General features: G+C 41.5%; 1 protein-coding gene across 5 annotated transcripts in view; it reads left to right on the forward strand.

Moving 5' to 3' along the window:
* LRP1B (LDL receptor related protein 1B) overlaps window positions 1-24,365 on the forward strand; it is a 2,071,868-nt gene that overhangs the window by 1,294,935 nt on the left and 752,568 nt on the right. For all 5 annotated transcript variants that reach the window (XM_073647246.1, XM_073647248.1, XM_073647249.1 and 2 more), the window contains exons 24-26: window positions 5,531-5,728; window positions 10,938-11,142; window positions 16,428-16,592. In XM_073647246.1, the coding sequence (XP_073503347.1) occupies window positions 5,531-5,728; window positions 10,938-11,142; window positions 16,428-16,592 (568 nt within the window). The remainder of the gene's footprint in view (window positions 1-5,530; window positions 5,729-10,937; window positions 11,143-16,427; window positions 16,593-24,365) is intronic.

A 24,365-nucleotide genomic window follows, 5' to 3' on the forward strand; every position in this document is an offset into this window, starting at 1 on the left:
CAACCTATCTATTTAAGAGCACAGACCTGCCTGATAAAAGTCGCAGGAAATGATGTAACCTAGTCCTTAAAAGGACTGCAATCACAACTATTCCCTACTCCCAAGCTATCTGTATATTTGTGCGAAAATTGGCTTGAAATTAACAAGGTATAGCGCACACAGCAACAGCGGTGCCGTCTAACACGCAGCTGCAGCAGTGAGAAAATGGTGGCGACGGGGAAAATGGCTTGGTCTTATAGGGCAAGGACATGTGACATACACTGCCAATGACACATGCCCTTGCTTGTGTGAAAAAAAGCACTTCGCTCCGTGTGTGCGCTGCTGATAGGCTGACAGATTGCACCTCCCCACTGCAAATGCGGGAAAGAGAAAAAAAAATGGAGATCTTCATTGTTCCTGCAGAGATCCATCCCCTGCCCCTCCCCCCACCCCGCTGTACACTCAAACTGCGTATTAACATTAATTTTCATCATTACTGAGAAAAAATCCAGTTATGATTTTGGTGCACGAACAGTTATCGAACATAACCTCGAACAGCCGAATTTTTTTCAAATCATTCGTGTTCGCCGAACGGCTCGAACACCGCCCAAAACAGCTCGAATTTGAGATTGGCGAACAGTTCGAGTCGAACAACGCTCATCTCTAGTTATTACATTATCTGACTATGCCAATATGGAGAAAGGGACTAATCAGCTGCTAGCCCCCTCTGGCAGTGACTTATCTTCTACAGGAACAATAGAAAACCTGAATGCCAGTAGATGCCTCCAGGGTAGAGTTAGGGATCCCCATATATATTCGGAAAACTGTGACAGGTTCAGACACCATTTATCTAATATTTATGGCCAGTTTTTGAACCATCTCTTTAAGAGTTTTTCCAGTATATTTTTTATCGTACCACATATATCTATCTTTACTATATGTTGCGTTCAAAGGAATATAATATATAGTACCTCACTTTAATTACAACTTTGGGTAAAGCCTCATACATTGACTTAAATTATTTTCATATTCCTTTAAGTCTAATCAAGAAAAAAGAATCAAAACAAAAAAACTCTTTTTTTACAAATTTGTAAAGTTTCTTGTAAATGTTGTTACTTTTTTTTTTTTTCTTCTAAGCAAATCTTTATAGACTGTGTTCACATTTGAATAAGAGGCTTGGCTCAGAGCTTTCATTGCAGATTCGGCCACAAAAAATGAGCATGCGATGGAAACCTGATGGACACTAATATAGGCAATAGGGTTCATTGGGTACTTTCTAGTATGTGCATCAAAAGAGAAATCCAGCAGTGCAATTTTTTTTTTGTTGTCCTGCCTCAATGACCAAGTAGAACAATGGAAAATGGAGAACGCAGAAGTGAAAAGATCCTTGTGTCCTCCAAAATCTAGATGTCTTCATATATTCATGCAAAGAATAGAAGGCTACCTTGATCTTCCTTTTTGCCTTGCCGAAAATAAGATGCTCTTTGACACAGGGATTCAAAAGGCCCTTTCGCCTTACTGAAAATAAGATGCTCTGTAACACAGTGATATAAAAGAGAATAGATTTTTGTGATTTTCTAAAGCCCTTACAATGGCTTCTAAGCAACCAAGCCCACATAAATGTAGCATTAGTATGCTATCCATAGCTCCTGCGCGCACAAACACCAGTGAACCCTATAGATAAATGAATATGGAAAACAGGTGTGAAGTCTCCATCTGCCTAATGGACTTATACATGGAGATTAATAGCATGCATATGAACAGTTGCAACATGGTCCCCATTAACACATCAGCCCTGCTTAATTAGATACTAATAAGTCTGTGAGGGCTTTTTTAGAATATTCTGTTTAAGTACCTGCTGTAAAAAAAAATTAAAACTATTACTAAAAGGGTTGTCAAACCAGTTCTCCTGCTTTGCACTGATGAGGGTTAAAAAACAAACAAACATGTGTCTGCAAATTCAGTTTCCGATTTGGCTTCTTACACTAAGTCATGGAGCAAGTCAATTTAAAGTATAGATATTGACTTTTATGATTGCTACCACCAATAGGTGGCGCAAGAATTCCTGTCCACTTCCTACTTGCAGAGGTTACTTCTGACGCGCCCCCTGGGGTGGTGGAGTACTCAACGCTGGGCCGGTCGTTTCTTTTGGGATAGTCACGGTGGCGTGCCCCGGTCCGTGGCCCCAGGCGGTCAATAACAGAGGGGAATAAAGTTTTGAGGATAAAGTTTTGTGACGCCACCCGTGGTATGCGGCTATAGGTGGCCGCCGCTGCTGTTCAGATCCACTGGGGCCGTTGGAGACACAGCAGAGATGGTTCAGCTCTCCACTCGTAGAGCTAGGCCCCAGGGCAGTTAAAGAGGTAGCTTTGTTGTTGGTGTAGTGCAAGGCAGGTGACGCAGCAATTAAGTCAAGGACACAGCGGGGTGCAGTCTTCAAGTTTTTACTCACAGTTCTTATGATGTTCCAGGTTACAACTGCCAGCCGGGGAAGTGATCCAGCCAACTCTCAGATAACTTGGGTGCACTTGATCAGGACCCCCTTCTTGTGTACCTTTCCTGGGTCGTCTCTCTCTGCGCTGACTCTCACCCTCCTGCCCTGCGCCTCGCACACAGGGTCCCAAGCCAGTGGCCGCGGGCCTTGTCGGGCGACATCCTCTCTGTCCCCTTGGTCCTATATGGCCACCTTTTCAGCAAATGTGTGTGGTTTTGGCTACGGCACTTAGAGATACCGCAGCCTCCGGTTTGCTAGCTGAGCCTTGCAGTCCTCACCTAGTCTGGGGCCGGTCCCCTACTGCTACCTGATCCCTTATACCGACTACGGTCAGCGTGAATTCGGGCGCACGGGTGGACTCCCCACTTCCCGTGCCCCTAGGATCTCTTCTCTGTCTCTGGAGCCCTTCTCTGACTCCATCGCTCCTCTCCTTCTCTCTCCTACTGGGGCCCTCTGACTGGGCCCTCACTCTGTCTGGACTCTACTCCTCAACGGTCCCCACTCTCTCGGCCCTTCTAGATGTTTCTACCTGTCTTTTTATACTGTCTGTCATGTGACCCACGTCACTGTCACTCTACGTGGTCCCCTCTACCTTCAGTCCTTCCTTGTGTGCTCCCCTAAACTACTTCCTCCACCCACCTCCTCTACCTAGTTCCCTCCCCCAGACAGGGACAGGGACTGTGCTCTCCCTCAGGAGCAATCTCGCCCTTCCCTACTGGAGTGATGTGGTGTTGGATGTGGGTGTGTGGGTCCCGGGTAGTGCTCCCTCCTTACCCGAGAGTGGGGTACCACACCTCTGGCTGAGATGCAGTACCTCTGTGGCGACTGAACCCGCTGGGGCGCCATACTTCCATATTTAAATTTCTAGGGGAGCATTTCATGGAGTATAAGTTGCCCTACGCCAACTGGGTGCTCTCCACAAAGTGAATCTTTACTTCTAGAGAAGTTGTCTAATCTTCTTTCTTCAGGAGCACACTACTCCTTTGCCTCCCAGCGTCCTGAATATCAAGGCGCAGCTTGTTCCTAAAGGTTGGCAGCTCAAACAAGCAACATGGTTGCATCAATGGTCTGAACTGTTTATTTTCTGATTCCGTTAACAGAGGCAACTTTTACCTTTGCCGCATTGGGAAAAACGCTGTGGCACTGAAGCTGACTTGATTCAATGATCGGGCCAACTTCAGAGCTGTGCTCAGCACTTGCAAGCTGCATAGCAAACCGCGAGCTCCTTGCCTAGGAAACCGACCACCTCTAATAGACCCCAGATATGGCTGGTAATCTAGTCAACAAGTAGTTAAAGAAAAAAGTAAAAATAAAATCTTTCCATTCTCAAGAACGGAGAGGATTTTTAATAAGAGGTAAATTGCAAAGTTGCTTGTTTTTCCAAGAACTTTGCAATTTTAACCATTCATTTAGGAAGTTGAGCCATTTAAAAACTGGATGCATGTCCATTTTTCCAAGACATTCACCCATGTGATGAAACAACCCAATGGCTTCCCATGATCACGACTGAAGTGACAGAGGTCCCTCAATTTCTAACCACTTAGAATCCAAGGTCGATAATCACCACAGCATTTAAAGGGATAAACTGATCTAATCAAAGTTAGCTCCAGTTGCATGCCATGACAGGTACCAGTGGGTGTCTGTTGTGTTAAACCCATTAGTGAGCAGATTCTGCAAGTGAGCCAACTTCATACAAATCCTCCATGCAAATCCTTCCAACCTCTACTGTATGTAGACTGCAGCTGTCGGGAGAAGCGGGTAGATTCTAGGCAGGTGGCACAGTCATTCATCATCGGGCTCACCTTCGCTCATGCGCTACAGGACAGTTACATGGTCCCAGCCAGAAGTAGATCCAAGAGAAAGGAGAAGTATAAATTCTCCCAATCCTGATTTTGGCTAAAAAAATTGCTGTGAAAAATGAATGTGTGATTCCAGCCTTTAAGGGTTTTTCTCCGTCTTAGTAAGTTTAGAATTTTCTAATTGCATAGGATCTCGCTGATGGAACTTCAGTTGATCTTGAAAAAGGGTCATTTGGGTTTCCACTCTTGCACCATTCAACGTTAATGCACCTGTCAAGAGAAAGCACCATAAAAAGATATCATGTTGGCAAAATATCAAGATATTTGCTTGACAACCTACAGATGGTCCTTCCTTACCCTTCAACTTGTCTCAATATATCTCATTATGAATGGTTTGAGATAGCCAGCTTTGAAAAAGAAAAAATACTTTTGAGATACTCTATCACGAGATATTTATTCTATATCTAGAATACATCTGAAACAAATAGCAAAATTGACCGGCACATCCAGACTAGTGTGAATAGAAGCCAACTAAAAAAAATTCAAACTGTGAAAAACTGTCAAACTTGCATCCTAAATTGCTCTGAAAATTAAAACTGCATTGCTGCTATAGAAAAATAGGAAAACGCTACATAATGTACACAGGAAATATTTCAATTTTTTTTTCTGTAATATAAGTATGAAAAATTACAGTAAAAGGAAGGTACATTATGTAGCGCTTTCCAAATGAGGGTTTTGCTAGCATGTTGTGATAATATAGTAAATTTGTATTTGTCCTTAACTGAATGAATAAAAAGCTAAAGGTGAACTCAGCTGTATGTATTATCGATTGTGAATTTTGATAAAATCAGACTTTTAAACCAATGGGAAAAAAAGTGATTGATAGCAAAAAGGCTTAAATCAAAGCTTCTATTGCTAAATCTAAAAATTATAAAAGGGACGCCCATTAGCTATCTTTACCATTTATAATATGTTGGCCAAACACCAGAATGCGGGAGGGAATGTTATCACTGCACCACTGGTGGGGGTACTAGAGAAGAAGCCAATAAGATTCTCTGCCAACACTAAATCCACTCTAAAATTGAACTAATCCATAAATGTATCTCAGTAGTTCTTTCGTTCATTTTATATAGTTTGCTAAGACCCAATCTGTACTTGTTATATGCAAACAGTCTTCGAATTACCATTTCCATCTTCATAGTCATTATCTCTAGTCTTAATTAGCTTATTACTAATAATGTGCTTAATTTCATTTTAGAAACATTTGAGGCTTTCATCATTTTTTCCATCCGTCACGAGATAAGACGGATCGACCTTCATAAAAGGGATTACAGCCTATTAGTGCCTGGTTTAAGAAACACGATTGCATTGGATTTTCATTTTAATCAGAGCTTGCTTTACTGGACTGATGTTGTGGAGGATAAAATATATAGAGGTCGATTATCAGAGACATCAGGTGAGTACACCTGGGGAAATCCTAATTCCTTGAAATCAAAACACTTGGTAAGTCACTAATATGCTTTCATGTCAGTGCTGAGCTTTATGTGTGAGCAAAGGATTGAGCAGGTTGTTTTTAGGGGGTTTATATTTGTATGTTCATAGAGGTTATAAAGAAGAAAGAAGGTAATAGAAAGCATAATATACAATAAGGGAAATAAGTATTTGATCCCTTGATGTTTTTGTAAGTTTACCCGCTGACAAAGACATGAACAGTCTATAATTTTAAGGGTAGGTTAATTTTAACATTGATACATTTATTTGCATTTTGCAGTGAGAAATAAGTATTTGATCCCCTACAAACCATTATGAGTTCTGGCTCCTACAGACCAGTTAGACGATCCTAATCTACTTGTTACCTGCATTAAAGACAGGTGTCATACATAGTCTCCTATATAAAAGACTCATGTCCAGAGACTCAATTAATCAGTCAGACTCTAACCTCTACAGCATGGGCAAGACCAAAGAGCTTTCCACGGATGTCAGGGACAACATCATAGACCTGCACAAAGCTGGAATGGGCTAGAAAACCATAAGTAAGACACTGGGTGAGAAAAAGATAACTGTTGGTGCAATAGTAAGAAAATGGAAGAAATACAAAATGACTGTAAATCGACATCGATCTGGGGCACCATGCAAAATCTCACCTCGTGGGGCATCCTTGATCATGAGGAAGGTGAGAGATCAGCCTAAAACTACACGGGGGGAACTTGTTAATGATCTCAAGGCAGCTTGGACCACAGTCACCCAGAAAATCATTGGTAACACATTACACCTTAAATGCTTAAAATCCTGCAGTGCCTGCAAGGTCCCCCCGCTCAAGAAGGCACATGTGCAGGTCCATCTGAAGTTTGCCAATGAACAACTGGATGATTCTGTGAGTTATTGGGAGAAGGTGGTGTGGTCAGATGAGACAAATATTGAGCTCTTTGGCATTAACTCAACTTTTCGTGTTTGGAGGAAGAAGAAGGATGAGTACAACCCTAAGAACATCATTCCAACCATGAAGCACAGTGGGGGAAACATACTTTGGGGGTGCTTTTCTGCAAAGGGGACATGACGACTGCACCGTACTGAAGGGAAGATAGATGGGGTCATGTATCTCAAGATTTTGGCCAACAACCTCCTTCCCTCAGTAAGAGCATTGAAGATGGGTCGTGGCTGGGTCTTCCAGCAAGACAATGACCCAAAACATACAGCCAAGGCAACAAAGGAGTGGCTCTAAAAGAAGCATAGTAAGGTCATGGAGTGGCCTGGCCATTCTCCAGACCTTAATCCCATAGAAAACTTATGGAGGGAGTTGAAGCTCTGAGTTGCCAAGTGGCAGCCTCAAAATCTTAATGATTTAGAGATGATCTGCAAAGTGGAGAGGACCAAAATTCCTCCTGACATGTGCGCAACCCTCATCATCAACTACAAAAAATGTCTGACTGCTGTGCTTGCCAACAAGGGTTTTACCACCAAGTATTAAGTGTTGTTTGCCAGAGGGATCAAATACTTATTTCTCACTGCAAAATGCAAATAAATGTATCTAATTTATACAATGTGATTTTCTTGATTTTTTTGGGGATATTCTATCTCTCAATGTTAGAATTAACCTACACTTACAATTATAGACTGCTCACGTCTTTGTCAATGGGCAAACTTACAAAAACGGCAAGGGATCAAATAATTATTTCCCCCACTGTACCATTTATAATGGTGCTACACTATATGGGGAAAAGTATTGGGACACGCATCTTAAGCGCTGACTTCAGGTTTTTCCTTCAGTCTCATTGGCACATGTGAATAACATCTGGCCCCATTGCCCCCGGTGTATAACTTGCAGTTCCATTGCCCCTGCCATGCCATCACCTTTACTACCATGTGGCAGAAGGCATGGTCCTGTAATAGGAGCCACCAGGGTAACAACTCCGTCCACTACATTTCTCCTCCTGGATCTTCCCCCATCACCTGTGAGTGATATTATTGAGAAGTGGAAGGAACCTCAGCAATTCAGCCATGAAGTGGAGACCCTGTAACGTTACAGAGCAGGGGGCCGAGTGCTGAGGAGCAGAGGCCAGAAAAGTCACCAACGTTCTGCTGACCCCATAACTGCAGAATCCAGACCTCCTCTGGTATCAGTACAAACACTGTGCCCCCGCCAGGAGCTTCATGGCCGAGCAGCTGCATGCAGCCATACATCACCAAGCACAATGCCGAGCGTCAGATGGAGTGGTGTAAAGTCGCCACCACTGGACTCTGGAGGAGACGTTTTCTGTGCAGTGACAGATCGCACTTCTCTATCTGTATCTGATGGAGGAGTCTGGGTTTGGTGAATAAAGGAGAATGTTACCCACTTGATTGCATTGTGCCGCTGTACAGATGATGGAGGGGTCTGGGTTTGGTTAAGGCTAGGTGAATGTTACCCCCTTCCCTGCATTATGCCCGCTGTTAAAGTCCCTTAGAGAATCTCCTTCAACCGTGATTCCAGATAAAAAAAATAAACCTTTATTCCAAAAAGATTAAAAAGATGACCTCCCCAAGTATAATTTCCAAATTTCCTTTGTGTTTCAGACTGTAACCCAGTCCTTAATCATTTGAAATGTCAATTTCAAATACTTTGTGTCACTTCTCCTGTGGCTTGCAATGGTTCTGGAGCTATTCACATGTTGTATCTCATTTACATGAACAGTGGAGGCAATCACTTGCCTCAGCTGACACATGCTATAGGTGCCAGCATCCCTGCTGAGGTCAGCGATTGGCTGCAGTGGTCACTTGAATGACATATGGTAAGTAATGAGCTGCAGGAGTAGCAGGGACCACTTGTGGTAGATTAGAGAGATGAGTTATGGTTATGCTAGTCACTACAATCGCAATCAGGTATATTATTCTCGGAAAAGCACTAGTATATCAAAGATGTATCATTTGATAATATATTTTGAAGATCTAGTCTCATTGTCGGCTATGGTCCCAGGCCGGCTCTTCACAGCGGTGTTGCAGCTGCTTTCTCCTTTGTATCTCATAGGGAGATACCTGTCAATCACCTCTAGCAGCGCAGGGAAGAGCCGGCCGGGGGAGGAGTTGGACTACACTGGTCTCCAGTTATGGTCCTCTGCTCGATCCTCAAAGTATACTATCTCTGAAACACCAGAGAACTATATTCCAGGCTGCGATTGTGCAGCCAGACTGAGATTCATGTTGCCTGTGGTTTGGGCAGCATGAATCGCCTGATAAGTTCCCTTTAGGAAAGAGCAAGAAAGGATAAAAGAATAATAATAATAATAATAATAATAATTAATCAAAGAAATTGATTAATACATGACTTTAAGATCAGGTTATGTATGGTTGTCTGCAACGTGGAAGCACATAGGTCTCCATAGATGCTGTATACACATCATGGTGGAAAATTGCAGCAATAACAATTTTGGTTGGATTCGTGTTTATTTTAAGTTTTCACCTTAGGTCGGGTGTCTTGATTTCCACTTTTGCGTATCCTTCGTAGTTCCAATTTCAACTTGCCGACTCGATTGCTAAAAAAAAAAAAAAAGTCAGGCAAAACCTTTGTAAAGTTACTCAATGTATTTTGCAGATTTATACAGTAAAACCTCGATAAAATTAGAAATTAAGCCTCAAATATAAATTAAGCACTTCAAAACACGTCAATTATTTTTTTTTCTTTTAAAGTGCAAATTATCTTTCATGCTCATAATTTTTTTTCTAATTTTGATTGGAATAAAAAAAAACACATATATTTCCCTCTAATTTAATTTCTTCAAAGATACTTATCTGAGGATAGCTAATGGTAATACACGTTACCGTATTTTATATACTCCACAAAGCGGAGATTAAAAGCCTATGAAGTCTTCAGATTTAAAGAAACCCAACCCCCCATCTATAATTCTAGAAAGCGAACAGTTACATTCATGCACAATCTTCCTAAAATTATTTATAGCACATTCCGCATCAACTCATATAAAGATGTAGAAAGACAAGAAATCAATCAAAATCCAAAATCTATTTAGGAAGAAAAAAAGAAATCGTATTCGAGGTTTGACCTTTTTTGATCAACCGTAGGGAAAATTATAGTAATTTTCCTTGGAGCAATGAAATAGATGATAGCACCATATTCATGTTAACAGGATTCATTTTTTTTTTATTTTGCATTGTTCATTATTAGTTTTCAAAAACATTCCATCATTGGAGATTACTTAAATTATAGAGTTTGGCATCTTTGTAACTCCTAATAATCACAGAGAAAATCGAAATGACAATATATTGTAATACAGAGGTATCTATTGTAAAGCAAAAAGACCATAGATTTTAGTTGGAGTTAAAAGAAAAAAAGTTTAAAAAAGTTTTCAAAAATATTAAAAAATGTAATAAGACAAAAATTATATCATTCTATAATAATTATGGAAATAAAAAAATGTAATAAGTAAACTTATTTTCTATCGCCACATTCGGAAAAGTCCAAACAATTCAAAATATCACAGTGTGTTTTGCACACAATAAATGGCTTATTAAAAAAATAAAAAAAAAAACGCAAAAGAAAAATCAGTCACGTCGCTTCCTCAAAAAATGAAATGAAAACAATCAAAATGCACATGCAAATCGAAAAAGAAACTGCAGCTTGCCTCTAAAAATACTTTTTTGCAAGTAGTAAAACATAAAAAAGAAAAATAATTTGGCTCACAACATAGTGAGCATTATAAAAACAAATCTGCATTTGCGGAATATTTTTTTATTACAATATCCCATTTTCAGGCTCATTATGGACAGTTAATTAATGCAATCAAAACTACAGTTCATTCCCCCCAATACTTGGGCTCTGTGTGTCTTCCATACAGCTCTGTCGGGGGAAGAATAAAGAATGTATGACCCTTGGAAATGTATAGCGGAAAAAAATAAATATCGTTTGAAAGTTAACATATGAATTGATGATTGATTGGATGAATGAATGATTGATAATGTAAGTTGAAGGATACGTTTTCTGTTCTAATTAATCGATGATCTCTTTTTAAGCTTCACAAACAAAATGACGGCAGATCCTCTTTTTCATCCTGAATACTGATGATTTCCACTGCAATTAAATGTGTAAATGATGGGCGTGATTGCAGCTGCTAATAACTGCTCGCACGTCTCCGGGCTAAATTAATGATGGTAAAATCTTTCTACTCTGTTTCTAGGTGTAAGTGGAATTGAAGTAGTCATTCAGCACGGTCTGGCCACACCTGAGGGCTTAGCGATAGACTGGATAGCTGGGAACATGTATTGGATAGATAGCAATTTGGACCAAATCGAAGTTGCTAAATTAGATGGCAAAATGAGAGCGACGTTGATAGCCGGTGGAATGGAACACCCCAGAGCCATCGCTTTGGATCCAAGATATGGGTAAATCAATAACTTTATTTTGTTAATTGCATTTAGAGAAGGAGATATTTAGCAATCTATTTGTTTGTATGTACTGAGTTACCCCCCAGGCAGAAGCTTGTCCAGAGTTGTGGTTCCCACTCCACCCATGGGTGCTCAGTCATCCAAAGATCTGCTCGAATCTTCATGCTGGTGACTTCTGTAGCCTGAAAGCACAGGTACAATGCTGCAGTTATTATAACCTGTCCATGATTCCCTATGGGAAATAATTTTAAGCATGAAGAACATGAAGATCATAGTTGAGGACTTGTAGTCAGTGTACTTGTTTTGGGATGGGTCATGACAATCACTGCCTACGACCAGAGCTTGAAAACCTTAGAATAATGGATCAGCATAAAACAGTTTTGGAAGACTAGTAACTCGTATCATAGATTATTCTGTATCAACCAACTCTTATGTGCCATTTTGCAAAAAACTAATTAGAAAGCAGGTTAGTTCAGCTTAACACTCCAGTGTTATAGATAAATATCCCTGGAAACTTCGAGGGTGGACAGTCTGTGATCTGGATGTGGTGCACAGAGTATGTACTGGTCTGGCTACCAGGTCAAGTATCTGTCAGCGATTCAAAAAGGGATATTCTCCAACACCAATATAACAGAATGTGCACATGTTTAAAAAATCCATACTGCTTATGTGTTTCAAGTATAAAACCCCTCAGTCATAGCCATTTTGTTCAGTCTTTGATAAAGGATAGGGATCTGGGTTCCTGCCTCAAACTTATTTGTTTGATGAAGCCAAGTTTTTGCGATTGTGTTTTTAAGATTTTAACTCAATTCTCCCATTAATAACAGTAGATCATTACAACTCCCATAACATTAATATTCATGATTATGTCAGGATTTTGTCAGAAAGTAATGGGCAGTGTGCGATGCAAGTGATTTGTTATCATACAGAACCCACCGCCCAAGATGGTGGTCACTGTTCCCTGTGCATACTACTGACAACTAGTGATATAGATGGGGCTGACACTGACCTGTACTGGTCCCCTGGCTGATGTTGCCTGGTGTATCCCTGATGTTAAATGGAAAACAGCAGAGCAGTTGAAAGTCTTCTCGAGAAGTTTACAGAGGCATAGGCTTAAAACATTTCCATCAGCAGCAGAAACATTGAATGGTGGTGTGGTTCTTGTCCAAAGATGGGGTTTAGGATTTCTGTCTACTTGCTTGAGTGTTAGGGCTACACACATCGCTGTTCTTCCACTCTACAGGGCAATAAATCTTATCATAGTTGGCCTCCAGCACTCTAGCAATGTCTTCATCAACGTAGTGGCACCCCAGATATTTGCAGCTCCCGCTTCATGCACTAATTAAAGGGCATCTCCCTGTGGGATTTATAGCTGTACCCCACCTACTAGCGGGCAAGTAATAGATTACCTGGCTTCAGATTTAGTGAACCTGTAACTTCACCATGAGATGACTAGTCTAAGCTGATGGCTCATCCTTTGGCTGTGACCCACTTAGTAACTGAACTAGACCCACCTCCTAACAGTGAGAAATTTGTAACTTTAGATGAGCAGATTGATTCTAAACAAGTCAAATTTGTTTAGAATTTCCTCAAATTTGTGGGTTCAATATAGCACCTCTCTGCTCTTGTCTTCAGGCGTCATCTCCGGTCACATCTGCCTCATCCCAACATCTTTGACCCTTTCATACTTTAGCAGACCTCAAATAGTTAGGATGTCACCCTGCAATGTGTCTTGCCATCAACATCATAAGGCCACGTAAGTCCTGTTGCATCAGGAAAAAAAAATGTCATTGATCGGACAGAACCAGATGCCTGAAGACTTGTTCAGAGTAGAGAGAGGCAAAATGGCTGGCCAGCATGAGGGGTAAATAATTAATGTTTTTTTTACCCATGTTTACTATGCTTTGGTCTGGAATAACCTCAGAACATAATAAAATATAGTTGATCTGCAGAAAATACATTAGATTCAAATCAAATTTCCTTGCAAAATTTGAGCGGATCTGTCGACTTGAATTTCAGCATATTCACTCTTCTATTTGTGTCTCATTATTTGTCCTTTTCTGAGCTCCTATTTGCTGATTTATGACCAGAGACCACATCAAAGTTGAGCTGTGCTTTTATGCAATGACAATTCAGCAGAGAGGTGCTCTGAGAAATGACAGGTAACAGAGTGACAAACTCCCCTTCAGAACAAGTTCACTGAAGGATTCTCAACAAATCGTCCAAAATTGTTAATAAAACCCAATTGCAAAAATTATTTTTAGCTCAAAATACTTGCATTTAAGAAAAAAAAAAACTTGTCTCCGAATGTGCCCATATCCTTTATCTAGTACTTTCTTAATACAGTCATATATTTAAGGTCAATATTATAGAGGCAAATCTCTTATATATTTTTCGATAATGTTCTTCAGATTCTCCCGAAAAGGTCTTTATCTTGTCTCCTCCATATTTCAACCTCTATCATTGGATTTATACCTAATATTATGTAATTACACATTGCCGTTATTAATGAAAAATAAACCAACAAACTCCATTCTGATCCCAGAGTCCTATCATTGCTTCATTTCATCTGTCTGCCCGGGGTTCTAATAAAGCCCCCGTTTTTCTAGCTGAGGTCATCATCATCCTAATGCTTTATAAGGAACAGGAGTTATTACATCTTCTCATTCTGTCTGACATTTACATTAAGTGGTACTTGACCTTTTCAGTCTAACATTTTAGATATTCCCTGTTTGAAGAAAATCATTTTTATAATGCTGCTCAATAGCTCAGCTGATCCTAATGGAACTTTAGTTTGCTTTAGAGAAGTTGAATTTATCACTCTTGTGAGTTCAGCTCCCGTGAGACGAATTGTGATATTCCTTGTTTATTAATTACATCTGATTTGTTGTATGTCAAGTCAATGGAGCTCTGCGGGAACTGGGAAACCCTTAATGAAATTCCATGGGGTTTTTAAAAGAGACCAAAAAAAAAAATATTTGCCCCCCCCCTTCCCTGAAACAGCCCTAAAGCCTCCCCCAATACACATTAGAAATGACTGACAGTCTAACATGTATGGGGGCCTCCCGACACTTCCCAGATAAATGATGTCTGGGGAGAGAAGGATCCGACACATTGAATTTCCAAAGACTGATGCTGTTATTCTCTGGGATATTATTTAGATTGTTAGCGACCCTCTATTATAAAACATAGGGACACTCAGCAAAGCCAAAAATCCTGGTATATAGAGGAATCAGAGAAATAGCTTTTGACTAAACAATAATTCAGCTGACACCTATCGAATGTGTATGGAGGTCTCAACTCTTGTCCAAGATTGTGTCTGGTATTGTAGTTCAGCTATAACCAAGTAAATTTGACTTAGCCCATAGACCATGGTGCCTCTCCTGTCTGTAGTCTACTTATGTCTGGTACTGCACCTCAGCTCTATCCAAGTAAATTTGGCTTAGCGTATAGACCATTGTCTCCCCTCTCTATAGTCTATGTCCACACTGCACCTCAGCTCTATTCAAGTAAATTTGCATTAGCCAATGGGCCAAGGTGCCACTCCTGTCTATAGTCTATGTCCGATAGTGCACCTTAGCTCTATCCAAGTAAATTTGGCTTAGCCCATAGACCATGGTGTCATTCCTATCTATCTTTAGTGTATGTCTGGTTCTGCATCTCAGCTCTATGCAAGTAAATTTGGCTTAGCCCATAGACCATGGTGCCACTCCTGTCTATAGTCTATGTCCAATAGTGCACTTCAGATCTATCCAAGTAAATTTAGCTTATCCCAGAGACCATGGTGCTTCTCCTGTCTATAGTATATGTCCGATAGTGCACTTCAGGTCTATTCAAGTAAATTTAGCTTAGTCCATAAACCATGGTGCATCTCCTGTCTATAGTCTGAGTCTGATAGTGCACCTCAGCTCTATGCAAGTACATTCCTTAGACCATAGTGTCATTTCTTCCTATCCATAGTCTATGTCTGGTACTGGAACTCAGCTCTATTCAAGTGAATTTGTCCGTGCAGATCCAGAATTTAAATCTGAAAACGAACTCTGATTCTACAGTTACCATACATTCTTCCAAGTGTCTCCTAGCTATTGCTTATATACATGTATTTGGTACTCCAAAAGTAGGGATCAAAAGAAAAATGGTGTATCTGAAGGATCAAACTACACAAAGTTTGTTTGTAGTCTATTACCATGAGATGAATATGTCTGCATATGAGCTGTGTGCATGGAAAGTATTTAATAAAGACCATTTGTAAGTTGGTTATTTTATTTTTAATTTTAGACCCACTAGAACAATAGTGATGATGGACATAGAATTCAAATGGATAGATAGATAGATAGATAGATAGATAGATAGATAGATAGATAGACAGAAAGAAAAAAATTAAGCAGCACTCCAAAATAGTGCAAATTACTGGACTTAATTGGCCCATTGGGCTATTGCTTTGGAAGTTTTGCACCCCATTTGCTTTTTTTATATACAGCTGGTGCTCCTTTGTTTTTTCCTTTTTAGGTAAATAGATATTATAAATATAGAATACAGAGAAATAGGCATTAAATTAATATGCTAATTGATTCTCAGGACTCCTCATTGAAAAAGAAGGACCATCACATAAGAGGCGTTTCTCAGGGCTTTCAACCAGCGGCTACAGATTACCGATGTGACTGATGGACGGGGTCCTGTGAATAAATTTGTACCAACTCTAATAGATACAGTGTATAGATAGGAGACACATACAGTGGATGGATGGATGGATGGATAGATATAAGTTTAAACTTGTATTCCAATCTAGTGTTACTTAGTTACTTTACCTAAACTTCCACCACTGAAACAGAAACGTGTCATCTGTTTTGCTACTTTCATCCTTACCGCTATTATTGGCTGCTCACAATATTGAAGACCTAAAACTAAACTCTTTAATGCATAATAAGAAATCTAGTAATACATATGATATATTGTATTTGGTATGGTAATACAAAGAATCTGCTTCTGGGAATGAAACACATTACTTTATCTTTATTTATTGAAAATCCCAACAACAGCTCAAAGTGCAAGGCACATGAAGAAATATGTTTTTGCCTCCAGAGCTTGAAATTATAACTCTGCTGTAGAGGGCAGGGTGCTGTGTACCTCTAATAGATAAGTAAAATGATTTATCTACAGGGATCAAGAGGCTCAGAGTGTCAAAGGCCATCTGTTATACATAGTTTATATATTACCAGAAGACAGGTTCTCAGATCTGGTTTTTCTCCATTACTATTCACGCTTCTCTCTTTTTCGTACAGTATACTGTTTTGGACGGACTGGGACGCCACTTTTCCACGTATTGAGTCGGTATCGATGAGCGGAGCTGGGAGAAAGATTATTTACAAAGATATGGAAAGTGGAGCGTGGCCCAATGGTCTCACTGTAGATCACTTTGAAAGAAGGATTGTTTGGACAGATGCCAGGTAAAAATCCCTATAGGCTTGCAATGGTGGTAAAAATACAGGAAAATTAGTAGACATATGAGAAGTCAGACTTTTCAAATTTTAGGATAAATTGAGGGTTGCAAAAAATTAGAAAGGTTGTCCAAAATTGAAAAAACATGGTGCTTTTTTTCAAAGAGCAGTGTGATATCTGTCTGAGGGATATATCTGGAATTGGGACTCAATTCCACTAAATGCGGCACAACAAAAATGTAAGATACAAACTGTGGATAGTTATGGTGCTATTTTTCAAAAGATTGAGTACGCAGTACACTGCTGCAAAACCAGGGGCCAAAAACTGGTGTTTTTTTCTAGAAAAATATAGACCATTTGGGCATGACCAATGTGAGTTCAAGCTGGTTTAATGCCTAGTCACAGGGATGACAGGCATTATAGAGTCAACTTTTCCTAGAGTTATACTAAGCCATGCTCTATCCAGATGTTCAAAGTCATTCGTGGTTAGAGTTGGTGGAAATCCAGATGTCCAAAGTCATTGACGGTTAGAGTTGGTTGAAATTCAGATGTCCAAAGTCATCCATGGTTAGAGTTGGTTGAAAAACAGATGTCCAAAGTCATCCATGGTTAGCGTTGGTTGAAATCCAGATGTCCAAAGTCATCCATGGTTAGAGTTGGTTGAAATCCAGATGTCCAAAGTCATCCACGGTTAGAGTTGGTTGAAAAACAGATGTCCAAAGTCATCCATGGTTAGAGTTCGTTGAAATTCAGATGTCCAAAGTCATTGATGGTTAGAGTGGGTTGAAATCCAGATGTCCAAAGTCATCCATGATTGAAATTCACATTTGTTAACTTCACCAAATTTTTCCCAGGAAATTTGATTCACAAAGTCTTCAACTGCATGAAAAACGTGTGTGACATTATTTTCTTTTCATCACACCCTAAACTTCACTGCAGTGCTGTAACACACTATATGTACAGTTTGATCAGTATTTTATGGTTTTAGCTCCCTATCTCTATGGCTAAGTTGTGATGTCCTCTCACTATCCAGACTCACAACAAAATATCTGCTGCATTCCCTTCTTCTGCTTTTATGTAGATTATGATAGCTCCCCATCCCCTCTTTGCCCTTCTAATTCTGCTGTGCTACATCATGATAACTGCAAGGAATTGTGGGGAAGTCTGCTGGCTGGTGCAATTTATTGCAATGTGTAAACTGGTGATTTGCAAATAGTTCAAATTCCTAAAAATTCAATGTGAATTTAATTTACTTAGAATTGGCTCACACATTTGTAGGGCGAATTGATTCAATGCATTTTTTGTGCATTTGCTGCTGAATTTTTAGAAGTTTGTTAAACACGGACAAATCTTAAAGATTTGCAATTCACTAATTTACACATTGCAGAAGGTTGCATCAGCCAGAGATAGATAGCTCTGTTTGTTATATACTAAAGATGAGAGAATCGTGTGTAAACAGACATAACTAGAAGCTCAAACAGGATCCCTAAGTATCTTGGATATTAAATAGTATTGGTCATCTGATAAGGGCTTAAAAGACCTTTTGGGATCTTCTAGACTTTGGACCCAGGTAGGACTGGAACCCTTGCACCCACTGTAGTTATGCCCTGCTTGTGTGTTTTCTTTCACTGTGCTGTTACGTATACCGATAATTATTTGATTGAGGAAAAACATCCAACCAAAAGGGTATCCTGTGGATATAAACAACTCATCAAATAATGGGTCAGGAACCAGGACTCAGGAGAATGTCACAAATGTGTCTGAAGAATAGATGCTGAACAAGCAAATTGCAGCCAGGCACCTTGCCGACGTCCAGCCGAGATGTCTGAATGCACAACCTAACATTCTTTAGCAAGGATAAGTATAACAGCAGGTTTGCAGCCTCAGCCCCAACACTGTCAAAGGGAAATCGAAAGGTGACTCCAGTTGGCAAAAGAGAGTGAAAATTGGATCACTGAGCCATGGAACAATATTGTCTGGTCAGATGAATCAAGATTTCAGTTGCACCATGATGATGGGAGGGTCAGAATTAGGCATAAGCAGCATAAATCAATGAACCTTTCCAGTGAGGTTGTATTCGTAGTATACCCTGACTACTATGATACCTGTGGATGGATGACTATTTCCTGTCAGGCTGGAGGAGGTGTAGTAATGGTCTGGGCAATGTTTTCGTGGCACACCCTGACTTCTTTGATACCTGTGGATGGATGACCACTTCATGTCAGGCTGTTGGAGGTGGAGTAATAGTGCAGGGAAAGTTTTGATACACCCTGGCTCCTGTGACACCTCAGGATGCATTACCCTTTCCTATCCTGTTGGTTGAATAATAGTATGGCAAATGTTTCATGGCACACCTTGGTTCCATTTATACTGGTGGATGTGTAAGGTGCCCCAGCAAGGTAGTCGTGGGCAAGCTGTGGCCCCTTCTCGCTCTGGAACTCTACAGACAAGGTGTGTCCTCCCTTTGATGTGCTGCGGTGTATGTGGTGCTTTCCACTTACTTCAGACCAGCTGGTTGCAGCTGTTTCCAGACATTTCTCTTCTGGAACCAGGGCAGCAATAAATTCAGAGGACACGAGGTTCATAACCATAACTGGGACTTTAGTTGGGGAAGAGGAATATGTACAATATTTACAAGCAGATATAAGGGATAAGGCCCAATGGGTTGGGAGAGTCAGCTGCCCTGCAGCTTTCGAAGTCTTCCTCCTCTTCATCCACAGACTCCTCTCATTGGCATCTCCTCTGATGATGTTCCTCACGTAGACCACCTGCTTTTGGCGGGGGTAGGAATCCTTTGGGGGCTTCACTTGCCCATTATTGCAGGGCCTCCCTCTTAGCTCTACTTTGAAAGACCTCCTCATCCCTCTTGAGGATATCTTCCCACTCATAGTAGCAGGTAAGCGCTGCCGCGTACCACCCCCGGGTACACTCACATTTTACAAAGTAGACGACGTCCCCGACATGCAAGTGGTGGAGCGGGGAGGGCAGGTATTTGCACTTGATGACATCCTGACTAAAATAGACTTCGTCGCCCGTCCACTCCTCTTCCAGGAATCCGTAGACCTGTTTAATGTTAAACTCAATCACCCGGCCCTGGGTCTGAGAATCCTCCACTGACTCCCGCCGTGCCACATTGGAACCCTCCAGCCAGCCCCGTAGGAAGGTGTCGGTCCACCTCCAGTGCTCCTGCGGTGTCATCGAGGGATTACTCACCGTCAGCCCCATCAGGCTGTACTCAAGGTGACGATTAGCAGGTGGTGTATTTAACTACTCCCGCACCATTTACCACCAGTTGACGTCTGAGACTTTCCTCTTGGATGCTCTCACCTCTGACTTGCCATCTTTGGGCCCTGGAATGTCCACCGCCCCCCTGGGAATTGTTGCTGCGGGTGTCACTAGCGGAACCAGCCAAAAGGGAAGATGCTCCTCACCTTTTTCCGGCTGTGTTGCAGCTGCTGCTTCGGCTCCGCCTGGAGTTTCTTCTCCCTCGGCTCAGGGAAAAACACCTTCCGGCATCAGGCTCCAACACCACACTTGCAGCTCGAGGACTAGCAATCCTATATCGGGCTCGGGTACAGTGGATCACTGGACGGTAACCGGTGGCAGCAGTGTAGGTCCATGGGCAGCGCACGTGAATCGGCGGTGTCCGGCTGTGGCCCCTGGGGTGACGATCTCGGGGATGTCCTCCTCATCGCTCATCTCCATGGGGCAATCGGGTCCTCCTGCTGCCATTCTACTGGGGATTCGGCTGCTGCACCTCCTTTTCCTTGCGTGCTGAGCAAAAAATGTCGCCGGTCCCTTACTGGTGACGTGCATCCTGCGCTTCCAACTCCTCCTCTTTCTGGGTTGGTCTTCTGACGTGACTGCCACGTCACACATCACTCTCAGCGGCTCCACCTTCAGCCACGCCTCCTTCCCTGAAGCGCTGATACTCACTGGGCCAGACTTCACTCTGCGCCTCGCCCTCTTCTTCACCGTACCTCCCATCCTGGGACAAATCTTCACTACTGGGCCCATCGTTCTATGGGCCGGAACTCGTTGGGGCTGGACACCTTTTTGCACTCTCCAGCGCCATCCACTCCCACGATAGGCGGTTCTTCTCCTGTTCTTTACCGCCACTGTCACCATTTTGGAATCCATGCTTTGGGCCGCCATCTTGGGCCGCATGCCTTACAGCACTTTTTTTCCTGTGGTCTGAGCCGGCTCTTCCACGTTTTCTTTGTGCGAGGAGCTCGCATCCTGCCGACTATGCCAAATGTAAGGTGCCCCAGCAAGGTAGTCATGGGCGAGCTGTGGCCCATGCTTGTTCTGGCACCCTACAGACAAGGTGTGTCCTCCCGCTGATGTGCTGCAGTGTATGTGGTGCTTTCCACTTACTTCAGACCAGCCGGTCGCGTCTGTTTCCAGGCATTTCTCTTCTGGAACCAGGGCAGCAATAAATTCAGAGGACACGAGGTTCATAACCATAACTGGGACTTTACTTGGGAATGAGGAATATGTGCAATATTTACAGGCATATATAATGAATAAGGCCCAACGGGTTGTCATCTTTCCCACAGGTACTTGATCCCAACTTCAGCCCTGGTTCCCAATTTAAGTGAAGCATCTCTGTTGCCTTGTTCTCTAGCGCTAGAGAATCTTCCTCACCAATGACTGTATATCTGGAGCCTAGTTCTCCCCACATCTTAAGTTGAGTCCTGACTTTTTCTGCAGCCTGCAGACAGAATGTGCCCCCAGTGTCCTCAATAACTCTCTTGAGTTTCCCAAGCCGGCTAAGGGGACTCTTGTGGAGGGATTCTTTTCCTTGGGGATCCACTCTCTAGGGTATGGGGCTCATGTCTGCCCTAGCAGCTACTATACCGAGGCTGCCCATACTGTCCCAAGTACTATCTTTCACTGGCTTGTCACTTCCTGTTTCTGCAAACTAACCAGAGATTTTCCTAACGTGCACCCCCTCTATGGGCTGCCCTCACACACAATTAAGCCCCTCACTGTCCTAAATGTCTGCAATACTACTGAGGTCTAAGGGGTAACGTTTCTCCTTATGGAGAGTGATATACCAGCTCTGACATGTCAAGGTAAGGAGGCTTATTCGCTGTGCAATGCTCCTCTGGGAAATGTAATATGCAAATTGCCTCTTCAGAGTAAAAGAGGACTTGAACTCTATAGCTCCACCTATTGGAAGCAGCAATCCTACAAGTCACAATCAACCCTTTAACGAGCTGTGCAATATGACTTAGGATAAAAGCCAAATCAGAATCTCAATTGCAGACACGGTGTTTCGGGCTGTTGGCCCTCATCAGTACAAAGTATGATAACTGATTTGGCTAGATGAGAGGCTCTGGACTGAGGTCTAAGGGGTAACACTTCTCCTTGTGGAGAGTGACATACCGGCTCTGGCATGTCAAGGTAAGGAGGCTTATTCGCTTTGCAATGCTCTTCTGGGAAATTTAATATGCAAATTGCCTCTTCAGAGAAAAAGAGGACTTGAACTATGCAATACCACTGGCAGACTTAACCTGTCATCTGCATCTGGGACAGTGGCATCTTGTGGCTGGTTACCAATACTACAGCCCACAAGGAAACATATTAGAAACAAAGCATTTATTCACATCCTGTGCCTAACCATAGCACTGGTTTCCCCTTTTCTCTACTGGGCTGGATTATCACAGCTAACCCTTTAACTGGACCTATCTGCACCCCAGAGAGATCTAACTGTTGGGAACATACTCTTTAACTCTTTCAGTACCAGAAGGAAGCTACTTCCTTCCCCTACTACTACAAATGGACATTTGGACAGTATGGCTTAACTAAGCATTGTGAAAAGCCAAGTATATTCCTTAGTGGCAACTGTTTACCACAGGGTAGACAGTCAGATAGCCAATCTACATCATGCCATAAGGGTCATGGATTATTTCCAGAAACTTGACAGGGAGTTTCCATCCCTGCCATTCACAACATCTATATTTATATCCTATTTAGCATCTTTTGGAGCAGGTATAACGGGCTGTTCAGAGTATATCAATTGGACGTCAACATATTTATATATAGTGATATCACTGTAAAAGGGCTATAGCCAATCACTTGGCAGAGCCCCAGAGCTCAGTGTTTGGCTGCAGCGCTGTTCATGTGACATCATCATTGCAGCCTATCAAAAAAGACCGTAGGCAGCTGTGAAGAGTAGATGCTGGAGCAGGAGAGGATAAGCAAAGCTTATTATTTTCATCCAGTGGGAGCCTATGAAATAAAAAAAAATCCTAAAAAAAACCATTTCAAGTAATCTGGGTCTCCTTTAAATGCAGATTTGACTGTTCTATGGGGCTTAACTAATACATAAAAATTGGATTAAGGTGTAAGAGCAGCTTTTAGATAATCTCTGGCCTTTATTACTTCATCTGATGCATAAACCAATCTTTGTAAAACACATTTTTAACTGTCAAGTTGACCTAAGTATCTCCAACCTATCATTTTCTCCGCCGGCACTTTACCTTAAAAAGTGTTATAGATGTTGCATCACGTTATAACAGGGGGAAATTCTGCTTAATACAGACTCCAGATTTTATGGGCAATTAAGCTCAGTATTGACATTAGGACCAACAGTACAGCAACGGTAATGATATTTAAAAGACTAGGTAAAACGGCTCTCATGCATTTAATTCTTTATTGGAGTCACAAATATTATATGTACTCTGAGAAGAGTTTTTTTCCTGTGCTGCCTGTTGCCTCTCCATTGAATTATATATTTTTTTAAGAGTTGTCACTGCAGTAAAAGTGGGGGGAAAGGAATTGACAACTTCTTTTCACACATTTATAGCTGACTAGCTAGTTGAAATATCTTCAATACACCCATACTACCTGCTATAATGAATTATACTAATTTAGTGATTCAACAGATTACTTACATAAAGGTATTTTGGATTGATATTTAATAATAAAAAATAATAATAAGTTTATTTATATAGCGCCGATATATTCAGCATTTTACAATTAAGCAGGGACATGTACCGAGTAACATATAATTCCACAATTACCGAGTGACACACAATTCAACAGGAGTAAGGGCCCTAAACGTAAGATTAAAATCTATAATGAAATGGAAGGGGACACAAAAGGTAAAAAGTGCTTGTCATGTGAGGTTGTGTATGGTCCAGCCATCAATATAATAAATACGGGTTTTTGTCTAAAGCTGCACGATCTGTCATCAGCCGGTATCTGTCTAAGTGCAGTTACCAAGTGTTAATAGGTACAAGGAGGATGTGGAGAGAGATGGATAAGAGGGAACAGACTTTGTAGGGGAGCAGGAAAGAGTTAGATTAGTACATTGAGGTGATAACCCTTTCTAAAGAGATGTGTTTTAAAACCACACTTAGTAATCTGGGGGCTATGTATTAATCAGATCATCTGTGTAGTACATTTTACAAAACTGGCACAGCACAAGAGAAGTTTTGGAGATGGGAGTGGGGGGGTTCATATTATGGAGGATGTTAGTCTTAGATTAGTTGCAGAATGGAAAGCACAGGTAGGGTGATAGAAAGAGATGAGGGAGGTGATGTAGGGTGGTGCAGAGCTGTGGAGAACTTTGTGGGTGAGAGCGATGAATTTATATTGTGTTCTATATTGGTGGGTAACCAGTGCAGTGACTGGCACAGGGTGGAGGCATGAGTGTAGCAGCTGGACAGAAATACGACCCTGACAGTTACATTCACGATGGATTGGACACAAGAAAGTTTAGAAAGAATGAGCAGAGAGTTGTAGTAGTCAGGGCGAGAATGAATTTAGGCT

This window comes from Phyllobates terribilis, unplaced genomic scaffold (assembly GCF_046119375.1).
Source record: "Phyllobates terribilis strain yellow unplaced genomic scaffold, ASM4611937v1 Scaffold_9__5_contigs__length_417890890, whole genome shotgun sequence".
Classification (NCBI taxonomy): domain Eukaryota; kingdom Metazoa; phylum Chordata; class Amphibia; order Anura; family Dendrobatidae; genus Phyllobates; species Phyllobates terribilis.